The sequence below is a fragment of the Balaenoptera borealis genome (genome assembly GCF_965194805.1).
Source record: "Balaenoptera borealis genome assembly, chromosome: 3".
NCBI lineage: Eukaryota > Metazoa > Chordata > Mammalia > Artiodactyla > Balaenopteridae > Balaenoptera > Balaenoptera borealis.
This window is the reverse complement of record NC_138866.1, coordinates 85,609,363-85,626,969: the sequence shown is the minus strand read 5'-3', so window position 1 is coordinate 85,626,969 and position 17,607 is coordinate 85,609,363. Positions and strand designations below refer to the sequence as shown.

The following is a 17,607-nucleotide window of genomic DNA, read 5'->3' as shown; positions in this document are numbered from 1 at the left end:
TTCTGGAAAGAGAGTGCTCCAGGCAAAGGGAACAGCAAGTGCAAAGACTCTGAGGCAGAGTAAGTTTGGTATATTCAAGGAAAAGGGGGGAGGCCACTGTGGCTGTAGCATGGCATAGCATAGTGTGGTGGGTAAGTGGAGAGAGACGAGGTTTAGGAGGTTGGTAGGCCCCAGAATGTGAATCATTTTGCCAAGAGATGGATTTTATTCTAAGTGTGATAGGAAGCAGGGTTGTTGCATAATATGTTACATGCTCTGTCAATAAGCTAACTATAGAGTTATATACAGAAGTAGGTTATATTTAAAACGTAGCCACATGAGAATTTAAGTGCCTTGAAATTGTGGGAAGACTATCTTCAGTTCTATCAATGTTCTTGTATTAATTGGTAGTCGAGCAGGTAAAGAACTTAGTTTCTATGTAGTGTATTGGATTTGAATATATTTCTGGAATCCCACTTCTATTCTGAATAGCAGTTTTTCAATTCTTAGGACTTTTTTTTTTTTTTAAATCACTCTGTGAAGAAGAGACTATTGAGAGCAAGAGTGGAATCAGAAAGACAAGTTAAAAGGCTAATGCCATGGTCCAGTGGTCATTGCTGGTGGCTAGGACTTAGGGCATTAGGGTGATACAATGATCATGGTGGAAAATGCTTATATTTAGGATATATTTTAAAGGTGTATTTAATAGGACTTCCTTCTGGATTTGATACTGAAATGTGAAGGGAAAAGAAGAGTCAAGAATGACTTCTAAGTTTTTGTCCTGAAACCATAATAGAGATGAAGTATGAAGTGTGGATTTGATGAGGGAAAAATGGAAGTTCTCTTTCTTTTTTTTTTAAAGCTTTCTTAGTTTTTTGTTTTAATTTTAAAAACTTTTAAATTTCTGGCTGCATTGGGTCTTCGTTGCTGCGCATGGGCTTTCTCTAATTGGAGTAAGCGGGGGCCACACTTCGTAGCGGTACACGGGCTTCTCATTGCGGTGGCTTCTCCTGTTGCGGAGCACAGGCTCTAGGCACGTGGGCTTCAGTAGTTGTGGCTCGCGGGCCTTAGAGTGCAGGCTCAGTAGTTGTGGCACATGGCCTTAGTTGCTCTGCAGCATGTGGGATCCTTCCAGACCAGGGATCGAACTCATGTCCCCTGCAATGGCAGGTGGATTCTTAACCACTGCACCACCAGGGAAGTCCCCAGAAGTTCTATTTTTCTAAAAGTTAAGTTTAAAATGCCTCTTAGATTCTAGATGGAAATAATAAGAAGTTGACTTGATATAGTAATCTGTAGCTCAAAGGAGATATCAGGGATGGAGATAATATAAATTTAAGAATCATTTGCTCCCAATGTTTAAAAGTAATTTTAAAAAATGGAACTAGATTAGATCAGCTAGGGAAAAGGTATAGCTAGAAAAGAAGAGAGGTCTGAGTCTGAGCCATTGAGAGCCTTTAGCAACTTGATAATGGATGGAAAAGAACTATGAATTAGAAAAGAACAGTGGGGAGGAGGATTGGCCAGTGAGGTAGGAGGAAAATCAGGAGAGTGTGGTATCTTGAGAGCCAAGTGAACAAAGTTCTTCAAATATGTGGGGTGCTACTGATGCTACTGATAGGTCAAGGAAGGTAGGAACTGAGAACTGATCATCTGGATTTGGCAAGATGGAAGTGACTGGTGACTTTTATAAAAGTGATTCTGTAGGGCAATGAAAACTAAATTGGAGTAGGTTAAAGAAAGTGTTGGGGAGAGGATGTGGAGAAAGGGAATATAAGTAAAACAGGGAAGTAGTTGTAAGGGAAGTAAAATCCTTCCCTCCTTCCCTAGTTCATTTTTTAAAAATGTCAGCTATTGTAGCATGCTCGTGTTTTAATATTAGTAGTGCTCCAGGAGACATGAAAACAATTGATGATGTAGGACAGAGCAGGAACAATCATAGCCAAGTTCTTGCAAGCTGTTAGGGGAAGGAATCCTGGCACAATGGTGAGGATAGCCCATTATTAGAGCAGGAACACTTCTTCCACTGTAACTGAGAAAAGGTAGAATAAATGGACACAGATACAGGTAGGCATTTAGATTTGGTGGTGGAAGTTGAAGTTCTCTCATGGCTTTTATTTTCTCAGTGAAGAAAGAGACAAGGCCTTTTGCTGAGAGTGCAAAATGGTGTTGGAGGTTGAGGAGAGAAAAGCACGTGTGAAATAGTTATCATGGAAGGGGAGAGAGCAAACTGACTGGGAAAATATAATAGATTGCTGGGCTGTGCTGAAAGCTCATTTGAGTATGATGGTAATTTAAGGTAAGATTGTCAGTACAATCCTTTTTCTCCATATACTTTTAACTGCTTGTTTAGAGGTACAGTTTAGTCTATGAATTGAGTTTAACCAGGGTTGGGGTCAGGTTAGCACTATGGAAGAAAGAGGGAATATCATTGTGGTTGAATGTAGCCCAGGCTGTGTAAGGAGTTAACTTTCCCTTTATTTATGTGTTAATAGCTAGTTCCTTTTAGAGTTTTTATGCCAGTAGGATTTCATAATTTTCTTTAAAACTCTTAAATCTCAAGTAAAATTACTTTCTGACTTTTTGGATCATAATTATGATTGAAATCATTTTCTTATATTGTTCCACTAATATAAAATCAAAAGTTGCCTGTGTAGATTTCTTTTATATCGTACAATTTTGTTTATTTATTGCTTTTAAGAAACTTGAATTGAGTTGCTTGGATTCTCTAGGTATGCCATCATGTTATCTGCAAAAACCAATATTTCTTTTTTTTTTTTTTCCTTGCTATGTGTATTCTAGAAGAGTGTAAAAAACATATATAAAAATTTTAAGGAAGAATGTCAAAACATCCATGGCCTCCATCTAGGTTAAGAAATAGTTCATTACCACCTTAGAAGTGTTCTGTGGGTCGGTCACTTCCTGATCACATCCCTTTTCCTTCTTCGAGCTCCTTCAATGGAGCTTCCTGCAAAGATGGAAGTGCCTGTATGTGTACTGTCTTATATGGTAGCCACTAGCCACATGTGGCTATTGAGCACTTGAATTGTGGCCAGAGCAAGTGAGGAACTGAATTTTAAATTTCATTTAGTTTTAAGTTGCTATTATAGTGGCCATTGCAGCCATAACCTACATTCTATATTTTGCATTAACCAGTCCCTTGCTTTGCTTTCTTCTTTCTTCTATAGACCTGAGGGTACTTGTTTCGGAGTATGGAGCAGATTCAGGGAGTTGTTGTAAAATAGTACAGTTATCATGTACCCGTCACCTAGCTTCCCCCTATGATGACATCTTACATAATCATAATACATTGTCAAAACTAGGAAACTGTTATTGGGATACTATTATTAACTCAAGTACAGACCTGAGTCAGATTTCACTATTTTTTACGTACACTTTTCCTTTCAGGGGAGGTGTGGTATATGAAATTTTATCACACATATAGATTCATATAACCAACAGCCCAATCAGGATATAAAACTATTCCATCACCACAGAGAAACTCCCTCAAAACATAAATGTGTATTTATTTTTCCAAACTTATGATATAGGATCGTCAGTCAGAATGCATTACAAAGGGAATAATGGATCATATCTGTTACACTAGTGATACTAGCAAGTTGTTTATGTGGTTGGTTTTGAGAGCCTCTACTGTTTTTTTTTATTTGTTTGTTTTTTATGAATTTATTTATTTATTAACTTATTTTTGGCTGTGTTGGGTCTTCGTTGCTGCATGCGGGCTTTCTCTAGTTGTGGCGAGTGGGGGCTACTCTTCGTTGCGGTGTGTGGGGTCCTCATTGCGGTGGCTTCTCTTGTTGCGGAGCACGGGCTCTAGGCGTGCGGGCGTCAGTAGTTGTGGCACGTGGGAGAGCCTCTACTGTTTATAACCTTTAAGATGTATTAGTTGTATCAAATAGGGATGTGAGATAAAAAGAAGTTGTGTGTGTCTCTGTATATATATTTGCAGTACTTTCGTCCATACAGTTTTGGAGTTGAACTTCTATTTACTTAGTGATTTGAATCTGCATGTTCATGTTTTCCCTCCTGATTTAGAGGATGCCCCAGTTTCTTTAGCCCTTGAGCTGGCATCTTACATTGGCCCTTTGTGTCTAAGCTCTTGGAATGCCATGTTTTCTCCTGCTGCTTCCTTCTTAACCATTCAGCTGAAACTTCCAGTGCCTAGGGCTATAGTGTCCTACTTAAGAAAAAATTTTAAATGTTACCATTCCAGAATTTCATCTATTTGCTTATTTCCATTGAGGGTTTTTTTTTTCTTTTTTTTTATAAATTTATTTATTTATTTATATTAATTTTTGGCTGTGTTGGGTCTTCGTTTCTGTGCGAGGGCTTTCTCCAGTTGCGGCGAGCAGGGGCCACTCTTCATCGCGGTACGCGGGCCTCTTACCGTCGCGGCCTCTCCCGTTGCGGAGCACAGGCTCCAGACGCGCAGGCTCAGTAGTTGTGGCTCACGGGCCTAGTCGCTCCGCGGCATGTGGGATCTTCCCAGACCAGGGCTCGAACCCGTGTTCCCTGCATTGGCAGGCAGACTCCCAACCACTGCGCCACCAGGGAAACCCCATTGAGGGTTTTATTACATAGTTCTCCATGCTTTTTTCCCCTCCTGATCCTTTCCTTTTGGTAGCAGTAGGTCTAGGCTTATACCTGAAGTCCTTCCCTTCTTCTGGATTTATTCTCCTAGGAACGTATTCTGTCTCTGACATTCATCCCCGCCTTTGCTGCTTCTGTCCTTGTACTAGTCTTGTGGTTTCTTGTTTGGATTATTAAAATAGTTTCCTCACTGGTCTCCCTACCTTCTCCTTCCAATCTATCCTTTATACTTCCAGCGGAGTAGACATCCCAAGCACTTTCTCAATCATGTTACTTCCTTACTTAAAATTTTTTATGAATTCCATTTGCCTCTACCTTATAAGCCAAACAACATATGACATTTAAGGCCATCCTTCATTTTATTCCAACCAACTTTTCCATTATTTTCTCTCACCCTTTGCTTCAACCATACCAAATTCTTTTCCCTAACACTTAACAGTACTTTTGTCCCTTTTTGAATTGTTCACTGTGTTCTTTTTAAAGTGCATTTCCTTTTCTCTTTCTGACTTACTTCACTCTGTATGACAGTCTCTAGGTCCATCCACATCTCTACAAATGACCCAGTTTCATTCCTTTTTATGGCTGAGTAATAGTCCATTGTATGTATGTACCACATCTTCTTTATCCATTCCTCTGTTGATGGACATTTAGGTTGCTTCCATATCCTGGCTATTTTAAGTAGTGCTGCAATGAACATTGGGATACATGTGTCTTTTTGAATTACGTGGTATCTAGAAAAATGGTAGAGACGATCTTATTTGCAAAGCAGAAATAGAGACACGGAGAGAGATCAAACTTATGGATACGAAGGGGGAAAGGGAGGGGGTGGGATGAATTGGGAGATTGAGATTGACATATATACACTCTTGATACTATGTATAAAATAGATAACTAATGAGAACCTATTGTGTAGCACAGGGAACTCTACTCAATGCTCTTTGGCAACCTAAATGGGAAGGAAATCCAAAAAAGAGGGGATATATGTATACATATAGCTGATTCACTTTGCTATACAGTAGAAACTAACACAACATTGTAAAGCAACTATACTCCAATAAAAATTAATTAAAAAATAAATAAATAAAATGCATTTCCTCCTTCCTGTTGTAATTCTGTCAGTCCTTTAAGGCTCAATTTATTTTTTCTTTTTCATTTTCACTTAAATATCTAGGTGCTTTTCTTCTTTTTCTTTTTAAAAATTGAAGTGTCGTTGATTTACAGTATATTAATTTCAGATGTACAACATAGTGATTGAATATTTTTATAGAGTATACTCCATTTAAAGTTATTACAAAATATTGGCTATATTCCCTGTGCTATATAATACTTCCTTTTAGCTTATTTATTTTATATATAGTAATTTGTATCTCTTAATCACCTACCCCTGTCTTACCCCCTCCCCATTTTTCTCCCCAGTGGCAACCACAGTTTATTCTCTTTGTCTGTAAGTCTGTTTCAAGTCTGTTTTTTTATATTCATTTGTTTGTTACATTTTTTTAGATTCCACATATAAGTGATAACATACAGTATTTGTCATTCTCTATATGACTTATTTCACTAAGCATAATACCCTTCAGGTTCATCATGTTGTTGCAAGTGGTAAAATTTTATTCTTCTTAAGGCTGAGTAATATTCCATTGTGTGTGTGTGTGTGTGTGTGTGTGTGTGTGTGTGTGACATCTTCCTTATCTATTCATAAGTTGATGGACACTTAGGGTGCTTCTATATCTTGGCTATTGTAAATAATGCTGCTATGAACATTGAGGTGCATGTATCTTTTTGAATTAGTGTTTTCATTTTCTTTGGATATATACCCAGGAGTGGAATTTCTAGATCATATTGTCTATGAGCTATTTTTAGTTGTGTTGGGAACCTCCAGACTGTTTTTCATAGTGGCTGCATCAATTTACATTCCCACTAACAGTGTACGAGGGTTCCCTTTCTTCCCCGTCCTCACCAACATTTATTATATGTGTTCTTTTTGATGATAGCCATTCTAACAGATGTGGTTTTGATTTGGATTTTCGTTATGATTAGCAGTGTTGAGCGTCTTTTCATGTGCTTCTTGGCCATCTATATGTCGTCTCTGGAAAAATATCTATTCAGGTTTTCTGCCTATTTTTTAATCAGGTTTTTTTTTTGATATTGAGTTGAATGAGCTGTTTATATAGTTTGGATATTAACCCCTATTGGTCATATCATCTGTGAATATTTTCTCCCATTCAGTAGGTTGTCTTTTCATTTTTTTTTTTTTAATTTTTTAAAAAAATTTTTTATTTATTTATGGTTGTGTTGGGTCTTCGTTTCTGTGCGAGGGCTTTCTCTAGTTGTGGCAAGTGGGGGCCACTCTTCATCGTGGTGCGCGGGCCTCTCATTATCGCGGCCTCTCTTGTTGCGGAGCACAGGCTCCAGACGTGCAGGCTCAGTAATTGTGGCTCACGGGCCCAGTTGCTCCGCGGCATATGGGATCCTCCCAGACCAGGGCTCGAACCCGTGTCCCCTGCATTAGCAGGCAGATTCTCAACCACTGCGCCACCAGGGAAGCCCGGTTGTCTTTTCATTTTTTCAGTGGTTTCCTTTGCTGAGCAAAAGCTTTTAAGTTTAATTAGATCCGATTTGTTTACTTTTGCTTTTGTTTCCTTTGCCTGACAGATCTAAAAAATTGCTAGGATATATGTCAGAGTGTCTGCCTGTGTTTTCTTCTAAGGATTTTATGATTTCTGGTCTTACATTTAAGTCTTTAATCCATATTGGGTTTATTTTTATACATGGTGTGAGACAATGTTCTAATTTCATTCTTTTACATGTAGCTGTCCAGTTTTCCAAGACCACTTATTGAAGAGACTATCTTTTCTCCATTTATATTCTTGCCTCCTTTATCATAGATTAATTGACTGTAATTGTGTGGGTTTATTTCTGGGCTCTCTATACTGTTCCATTGATATATGTGTCTATTTTTTGTGCCAGTACCATGCTGTTTTGATTACTGTAGCTTTGTAGTATAGTCTTAAGTCAGGGAATGCGATACCTTCAGCTTTGTTCTTTTTTCTCAAGATTGCTTTGGCTTCTAGGTATTTATTTTAATAAAACATGTTCTTAGGTTACTAACCACTCTCACCTTTTACTTTCTTTTTCTTTAAAGATGTTTTTAAACATAAGTTTTGGAAATATATTCATATGGTACAAAAATAAAATAATTAAAAATTCATCAAAAGTAAACAGTTCTGCATTTTGAAAAACACTATTAAGCAAATGAAAAGTCAAATCACAGACTGGAATAAAATATTTGCAAAACACACATCTGACAGAGGACTTTATATCCAGGATCTATAAGCAACTCTCAAAACTCAATAATAAAGAAACAAACCTATAAAAATAAGCAAAAGATTTGGATAGGCATTTCATTAAAGAATAGATACTACAGATGGCAAATAAGTACATGAACAAATTCTGAACATCTTTAGTTATTAGGGAAATGCAAATTAAAACCACAGTGAGATACCATTACACGGTAATTAAAATAGTTAAACCTAAAAAACCAGACAATTCTAAGTGCTAAGGAGGGACAGAAATCAGAGGTTGCCAGCCAGACACTGGGAGTCAAGGGAGGGGATTGACTATAAAGGGCATTAAGGGAATTCTTGGGGTAATAGTACCCAATAACTTAAGTTTATGAATATGTGAATTACATGTGCAGGAGAGGTACAAGTTGCCACCATCTTTGAATTGAGTTTGAATGATATAGCCAAGACACAGAGAGGTTGGCATCTTATTTTACTTAGACCTCATGGTCTTAATATACTTATTTGTAACCAGAGCCTGAATATTAATGTATATACTATGATGCTTGTCATGAAAGCATTTATGTTTTCTAATGTACAGAGTTTATTTGTCATAAATCCTACTTTATTTTAAAATGGTAGGAAAAAATGGGAGTCATTGATAACTAAAATGGGACTCATTGATAACTAATATGTTTTAAATATATGATTTAGAGATATTCTCTAATTTTTATAATTTCACAACTATTAAAAAAGTTAGAAATTTAAGTAGTGTTTTCTTGACAATAATACACGTTTCTCCCTTCTACTTCATGGGCTCAAGTGTGCTGAATCTTATGCTATTTAAAGCTCAGTTACTATTCTTTGCTTGGTTTTGTAGCCTCGAGCTGTGGCAGGCTTTCGAGGGACAGTTCGTTACGCATCAGTCAATGCTCATCGGAACAGGGTAGGTAAATGAACTAGAGTCGTGGCTGTATAAGCATGCTGATGCTTGAATCAGATTGCCTTCTTTACATTAGAGTACAGAGGTGTGGGAAGTGCTTGGGAGCAGAAGGAAAGGTGTTAGAAATACTAACTCATGGTATGGTGTATAGTGGATAGATAATAGATGTGTGCAGCTGCATAGAAAATAGAATTTAATTTGGCAGAAAATATAATGGCTAATTATATATATGTCTATGGGGAATCTTGTGTTCTTAATTAGATATAAGTATTAAATTTACTATAGAATTTTGAAGAAAGAAAATATCTGTGTTCTATTTCAAGAAGTTATTTGGGAATTCATACGATCAATACCTAATGAAGGAGGTCATTTTATCTGTAATATACATCTAATCTGTGATATCCCCTCTCCATCAAACTTTTGTTTTCATGAAGATCTAAAGTATAGCAACTTAAAATTTTTTTTTCATCTTAGTACATTATACCTCTCCTCTTGGGTTAAATTAAAAAAATTTCTCTCTCTCTTTTTTTAACTTTCATTCTTTTGTTTTGCTCTAAAATTTTTTTTCCTCATCCTGAACCTTAGTTATGAATAGGAAAGGTGGGTACTTTATGGATTCTCAATTCTTGAACTTGTTTGGACAGAGTTGAGAAATAGTCTTCTTGATTTAAAACCACAGCATTCTCTTGATAAAATGAAGAGAAATCTTTTCTTGGTTTTTTGTTACCTTATTCTTGTTCTGTGAAGCCAAAACTGCTTTAATAAAAACTAGACCACTTCCCTGGTGGCGCAGTGGTTAAGAATCTGCCTGCCAATGCAGGGGTCATGGGTTCGAGCCCTGGTCTGGGAAGATCCCACATGCCGCAGAGCAACTAAGCCTGTGTGCCACAACTACTGAGCCTGCGCTCTAGAGCCTGCGAGCCACAACTACTGAGCCCATGCGCCACAACTACTGAAACCCGTGTGCCTAGAGCCTGTGCTCCTCAACAGGAGAAGCCACTGCAATGAGAAGCCTGCGCACCTAAACAAAGAGTAGCCGCCGCTCACCGCAACTAGAGAAAGCCTGCACGCAGCAACGAAGACCCAACGCAGCCAAAAATAAATAAATTTAAAAAAAATAATAACTTGACCAATGCTAAATGTAATAGGAAGAGAATGCTGTGGTTTTATATGCTATGCTTCAGTTAATTTGGTTTCTTAGGATGTGATTATAAATTGAAAATAGGAAAAGTATTTTTATCAGTGTGTAGCACTCTGCCAAGCATTTTAACTCATTTGGTTTGATTCAGTGTTGCTTTATTTTATGGTATTTAGTTAATTATTCTACCTTGAAAAGAAAGTATGCATCCTCCAGATAGATTTTTGCAGAAGTTTAGAAGTACTATGCTTTCTAATTAATTCTATTAAAGAATATGTCCACATTGGAATCTTTGGAATAGGACATTCTTTTTGAGATAAGCATAAACATTTTCAGAGATCATAATAGCTATATAAACATTTTCAAAATAGCTACTAGAAAGAGATTTTATATATATATATATATATATATATATTTTTTTTTTTTTTTTAATTTGAAGAGTAGAGATTTCTTCTAAAAGCCTTTCCAGCATAGAGTGCTCTATCAGTTGCTCTGTTAACCTGCTTATTAATCTTGGTAGAGAAATTTGATAGTGTATAGCAGTGGTTCTTACCACTTACCCTTCTTTTCTGCTCCCAACACACCTGAGGAGTAGAATGCTTTACACAGTAACACAGCTTCACAACAGTGATTGTCAGTGTATGTGGTGACACCGGAGTGCAGCTAATGGAACCTTGAGAGGGTCTTGTCTAATTTAAAAAGAATTCCCAGGTAATTCTAAAATATACTTCTTTCTTCCATACTCTGCAACCATGATTGGATAATTTCTAAACTTAATACACCGCATTTCTATTTTTTGGGTACCTAAATTTTAAACTTTTTTTTTTTTAAGTAGAAGCAGGTTTATTTAGAGAATCTTAAACTTTTAACGTAAATAATTCCCAAACGATACAAGGACTTTTCAAGATACTTGAAGAAATCTGTTTACTTCATCTCATTGTTTTCCTTCATTTTAATCCTTTGTTTATATTTGTTTTATGTCAGTACTTGGAAGAAATTATTTTACTTTCCTCTGGTTCTATGGTTGCTACTGAGATCTTTGTCCATGTATTGTTGTTCCTTTGTATTTAATTTGTCCTTTTTTTCTTGACTACTTTTGATATCTTCTCTTTGTCTTTGGTGTCCTGCAGATATGTTCAAATGTGCCTTGGTGTGGATTTCTTTATATTTATTTTGTTTTGAGATTTGTTTTGCTTCCTGAACATTCACATCTTTCATCTATTCTGGAAGATTCTCAGACATTGCTTGTTTAAATGTTGCCTCTTTTCCTTTCTCTCTGTACCTTTATTTTCATATCTCCAAATTGATGTGTATTAAACCTTCTTGTTCTGTCTTCCATGCCTTTTAAGTTCACTCTCAGATTTTCTCTTTTGGTCTCTTTTTTGCATTCTAGATAATTTCTTCAGATCTGTCTTCTAGTTCATTAATTCTTTTTTTCTGGTGTGTTTGATCAGCTTTTAACCTGTCCATTGAGTGTGGGTTTTTGTTGGTGGTGGTGGTGGTGATGGTGTTTTGGCCGTGCCACGCAGCTTGTGGGATCTTAGTTCCCTGACCGGATATTGAACCCGGGCCCTTGGCAGTGAAAGCACCTAACCACTGGACCGCCAGGGAATTCCCTAACCATCGAGTTTCTAATTTCATATTTGTGCTTTTTATTTCTAAATGTTCTTTTTAGTCCTTTTATAAATCTAATTGGTCTTTTTATTTGCAGGGAGATAATATGCTTCCTTTCTTGTGACTTTGATTCTATTTTTTAAACATTTTAAATATCTTATTTCATATTCTGTATCTTATAATTCCATTCTGAAATTCTTGGATATCTAATTCTGTTCTTTATAGTTTTTCTTGCCATTAGTTTATGGTAGCTTGCTTTCTAATATATTTTATAATTTCAAGTAATGAACTTATATTTGGTGGGGCTTTATCTATAGGAATTCAATTAGGTCTGAATTTAAGGGTATCTTGAGAGGATTTTCATTTGCATCTATCATTACTGTAGGACAGGATCACCCAGAAAACACTTAATTTCTGGGCCTGGTTTCCTGGACCACACAGACAATATAAATTTAAACCCCAGATCTGAGTGAGGGGTAGTCCTATGGTAACAAATTCTCAGGGCAAATTTTTTTTAACCACTCACTTTATCTTTTTGATAGTGGTCAAATTTTACAGAAAAAAATTATCGTAGTATAACATACATACCAAATACTGCACTAAAGATAGTCCTTTGAGGGTCCTAGCTATATGTTGGGGGTAGAGGTGGGGAAGTGTCTCAGTTACAAATCCTGTCTTGTGTAGGCTCAATGCTTTTACACCTGTCCCCTTCATGATTGATAAAACCCTTGTTGATAAACCTATGACAAATGCCCCCAAAACAGCCAAAGCCAGAGCTTCAGTATTAGGTTGCTTCTCACGTTTCCAGCTTTCTTTTAATTTTAGCTCTTAAGATTTCCTTTGCTTTTTTTTTTTTTTTAATTATTGTAGTAAAGAACACATAACATTAAATTTACCACCTTAACCATTTTTAGGTATACAATTCAGTAGTGTTAAGTATATTCATATTATTGTGCAACAGATTTCTAGAACTTTCTCATTTTGCAACACTGAAACGGTACCCACTAAACACTAATTCCCCTCTCCCCCTTCCTCCGAGCCCTTGGCAACCACCTTCCTATACTAATTAGTGAACTCATTTATTAATTAATGGGCTCTTAATTATTTCCAGCATTTCTGGGTTTTGGGATGTTCTTTGTATCAAAAGTTTTTCAGTATATCTGTTATGTAGATTGCTGTATAGCTATACATATACATAGATATACCTACCAGATAGTTTTACAGGAAAATGAAACACAATAGTTAAGCCTTAGACAATGTAATGTACTCACAAGGAGTGGTAATGTAATGTGACTGAATTCTCTTTTGCTTATGAAGGAAATGGGAAGACATGATGACCTTTGGTCCTTATTCTACATGTTGGTGGAATTTGTGGTTGGTCAGCTGCCTTGGAGAAAAATAAAGGACAAGGTAATTTTGGAAATGGAAATGTTAGGACTTCCCTGGTGGTTCAGCGGTTAAGACTCCACGCTCCCAGTTCAGGGAGCCTGGGTTCGATCCCTGGTCAGGGAACTAGATCCCACATGCCACAGCTAAGAGCCTGCATGCCGCAGCTAAAGATCCCGCATGCCACAACTAAGACCCGGCACAGCCAAATAAATAAATAAATATTTAAAAAATAAAAATAAAACCTTTAAAAAGAAATGGAAATGTTAGTTTTGGTAGGGGAAGGAGTAAAAATTTCTGGGTAGGCATTTTTGTTGAGATTATACTTATGCATAAGAATTAAAAGTTACAAACATTTTCGCTATATCCCAATATGTATATTTTTCTTTCTATGAGCTGATATTAGAGATATAATTAATGTTATGACTTTTTTTATGTACATGGAGAATAGATACTAATTTAAGTACAATTGTCATTTCTGATTTGACTTCTAGCCCTCCCTCTTAGGTTTTATTTTTACTAGTTCTCTTTTTTTCTTTTTTATAAGTCAATTAGGCTTTTAGTTTTTAATTGTCACATTATATTGTTTGATTTGAAAACTATAAATGCATGTGTTGATAAAGAAAAGTAGACCAGATTTAAGGTCAGCTCTTTCTTTTGGGGAGCTATCTGTTCACTTATGCAGAACTGTGTTACCCCTTTGGTTCTGCACTACAGTCCCCTCCCCCTGCACCCTTAAAGCAGTGTGCATTAAGCTGTTAGCTATTAGTAAGAGCTCAGTTCTTGCTTTATGCTTAATTACCCACTGCCTCATTCTGTAGTACATACCCTTGAGACTGTTACTGAGAGGCTCTTAATGTGTAGCTGCCAAGAGAAATTGTCTTTGGTTCCTTTTCTCTTTACTTCCCAGGAACAAGTGGGCTCTATTAAGGAGAGGTATGACCACAGGCTTATGTTGAAACATCTCCCTCCAGAATTCAGCATCTTTCTGGACCACATCTCCTCTTTGGATTATTTTACAAAACCAGACTACCAGGTAATCATCTTTGTGAGTTCTGTGGGTTAATTCTTCTCTCTCATTTAGTCTGTCTTCACTCATTGTACTGTTGAGGGTGCTGTAAATGAGTATGGGAAGTCCCTAGAATAATACTATTTTAATACATCCTGAGAAATGTGGTTAAATTGACTGATGATGACAGTGTCCACGTCCGCACGTGAGCGCACGTGTGTGTGTTTCCTCCCTTCTGGACGAACGTACTTCATTAGAGTTTTAGGTTTGTTCATCATGTAACATTTTAACTGTTCCTGCTGTGGTTCTTCTGGTGTATAGAATTGCTGATAGTTCAAATTATGAAAATCCTATAGCTAATTTATTGACCAGAAGGAAATGTCCAACTAGGTAATGTATCTGTCGAGGGCTTGAGGGCTGCATAGTGTATGTTAATATGCTATGGGGCAGCAGTCAGTGAAGATTACTGGCTCCGTTTTGTCTGTGGTGAGTGAAACATTTCCTCAGAGCATCAGTTAATGAGGCCTTACAAGGGTGACTAGGATTACCACAAATTGCATCCCTAACCCCAACCAGCTAGATTTCAGAAGATTCTGTTGCTCTCAGGGGGAACTTGGTCAGAGCTTAATGCAAGATAATCACTACCACTGAAAACATAAATGCAAGGCACACACTGATTAATAATAATAATTTAAAAAAATATATTAGTGTATCATTTTTATCTACAAAGGACAACATATAGGCTTTACTGCCTGTTAATGAAAGTTTCATATTCTAAAGTGTTGTCAGTGTCAAAAGACTAAAAGATTGTCTACAGCACAGTGAACTTATTTGCATATAATAACTAGTTCTTTGTGAAAATGCAGCTTTTGTAATATATACAGAATATAAAGCAGAGAGGCAACATACAGCCTTGGGTCCTTAGAGACCTTAAGTAGGTGAGCCTGTGTTATTCTTGTCTATATGGCTATTTGAGTTATAAACTGTATAGGCTAACAAATGGAGGAAATACATTGTATATGAGTCACTTTGGAATATGTTCTCATTTATATTTTATGGGTTTTCTAAAATGCAGAGAGTTCACGTTACTTGCAATAAAATAATGAAATTTTACTTGTAAGACTAGATTCAGGAGGAGCTAGGAATTGTTACAACTTTCTCATCTTGGGTGCTAATAATTTTTTTATTGACAAAGCTTGCGTGCGAATATTAAAGTTTACACAGCAAAAAAAATTTTAATTACATTCTCTGCTTAGTTATGCCTACAATCTAAAGAAGACTAATGTTCACCAGCTAAAGTTTGAAACTTAGACCTATAATTAATTTAATTTAAATTAACAAAATATTGTTCTCAGGTTTTTCATTTGGACAATCTCTAAGGGGAATCTCTGTGTTTCTGTCACCTGATAACAAAACAAAATATAGTAATTTCCCTATTTTAGGAAGAGAGAGAGCAGGCATAACATTTTCATTGTTTCACAGATTCTATAAATAATCTGCTTCTCTTTTGCTCTCTGATTTTCCGTAAGCAGTGAGTGGGAGCAGAGGACAGGTAGATGGGAGAAGGGTAATTGGGAAAAAGATGTTGGCATAAGTGACAGGTGTATTCTGATGACTAGTATCAATGTGATGTCAGGTTCCAAAAAGATCTGACCTTTGCAGTTTCTGTCTCTTGCTTTCCTCACAATGCTCTGCTGCAGTCTTCATTTTGAGAAAAATTACTTTGTTTGTTTTAATTTTTATTTTATTTATTTATGTGGTTGCGCCGGGTCTTAGTTGCGGCATGCGGGCTCCTTAGTTGCGGCATGTGAACTTTTAGTTGCGGCATGCGTGTGGGATCTAGTTCCCTGACCAGGGATCAAACCCGGACCCCCTGCATTGGGAGTGCAGAGTCTTAACCACTGCGCCATCAGGGAAGTCCCCTCTACTTTGAATCTGAATGTTCTTGCGAACTGATGGTTAATTTTACAGTTTGGAATTCTGAATATGACTTTAATTACTGTTCTTTCAGAATTTTAAATTCCTTATGGAACAACCAGTGTAGTTAACAACAACAACAAACCTCCTCCAACAGCAAGCATACGAGTACTTAGTGTGACTGCTTCCCTAGTGTTATCAAAGGTCAAATAACAGTATGTCTCCAACTTTATATATTCTGAGACAAGACCAAAGTAAATATATTTTATAATCAAAGCGTTAAATGATGCTGTTTTCCAAAGCCACTTTCACTGTGAATGTCTGTGTTTGTGAATCCTTAAACATCATAGTTTCTTGCCAGAGAACATTATTTTAAGTTGCATATGGCCAGCACATTACCAGTAACCTGCTAGTGCTCACTCTGACAGCATGTGCAGACCTAGAGAGGAGAGCTGTTTGCTTTCTACCGGGAATCTTTTATGCATGTCTTAGGTTGAATAAAGGCTGACACTTGCTTTGGGAAAGCTTTATGGTGTTTTGGGAAATTACACCCAAGTTTATACTTAGTATTTATGTATGTCTGTCTTACCTACTGGCTTTTAAATCCTGGGGGTACAGACATGTCTTATTTTGTTTTTTTATTCCATACTACCCTGGCACTGTGCCTGGCACCCAAATTTTCAACAAATGTTAGGAAGATTGAATTGAATCTTACTTTGCCTAATAATCTCCTACTCAGGAAATATAAGAAAAATCAGCTCTCATGAGTGCATAAATACTGTTTTCTGTCTGTTAAACTAAAGGTGAAGATGTTAGAATTATAGTCAAGATTAAAGCAGATATCTTATTATGAATACAGTTAGCCCTCAATATCTGCAGGGGTTTGGTTCCAGGACCCCTGGGGATCATGGGTTCTCAAGTCCCTTATATAAAATGGCATAATATTTGTATATAACTTATGCACATTCTCTCGTATACTTTAAGTAATCTCTACATTACTTATAATACCTACTATAGTGTAAATGCTATGTAAATAGTTGCTGGTAAGTTTTGCTTTTTGGAACTTCCTGGATTTTTTAATATTTTTGATCTAGTTGGTTGAATCCTCGGATATAGAACCTACAGATTGTTTTTGTTATTAGATTTTGAAAGAGTATATCAACTATAAGAGATGAGTGCTGGGCCATGAATCTTCTCTGGTGATAAAATTGTATAGAACTATACACACACAAGTACATGTAAAACTGGTGAAATCTGATAAACTGTCTGGGTTGTAGCAATGTCATTTTCCTGTTTTTGATATTGTACTCTAGTTATTTAAGATGTTACTGTTGAGGCAAACTGGGTAAAGGAGACTTCTTTGTACTATTTTTACAATTTCCTAGGAATCTATAATTATTTCAAATTAAAAGTTTAAAAAAAGTGCTGGGTCAACATTTTCAGAAATGTAGATAGTGATTAAAACATTCGATCTTGTTGTTGCCACCTTATAATTTAAATAAAAATTTTAAAGTATTTTGAGAAAGGGAGATATTTCTGAGGGGTGCCTAGGAAAATCTTATCAACCTTGAATTCCACCACAGGGCTCCTCCTGTAGGTGACACTGTTACTAGTTAATGGGAAACTAAGATAGCAGCATCAGATTAGATAAAGAAGAACCCTTGGTGCCTTTACACATTATTATCACAGTAACGATACACAGCGTTGTCACAATAATACCTGGGTAGTAGTA

At 36.5% G+C, this 17,607-nt stretch overlaps 1 protein-coding gene across 7 annotated transcripts in view; it reads left to right on the top strand.

The window, feature by feature from the left end:
- Positions 1 to 17,607, top strand: part of TTBK2 (tau tubulin kinase 2) — a 139,202-nt gene that overhangs the window by 72,957 nt on the left and 48,638 nt on the right. For all 7 annotated transcript variants that reach the window (XM_082388721.1, XM_082388720.1, XM_082388723.1 and 4 more), the window contains 3 exons: positions 8,749 to 8,814; positions 12,881 to 12,973; positions 13,860 to 13,985. In XM_082388721.1, the coding sequence (XP_082244847.1) occupies positions 8,749 to 8,814; positions 12,881 to 12,973; positions 13,860 to 13,985 (285 nt within the window). The remainder of the gene's footprint in view (positions 1 to 8,748; positions 8,815 to 12,880; positions 12,974 to 13,859; positions 13,986 to 17,607) is intronic.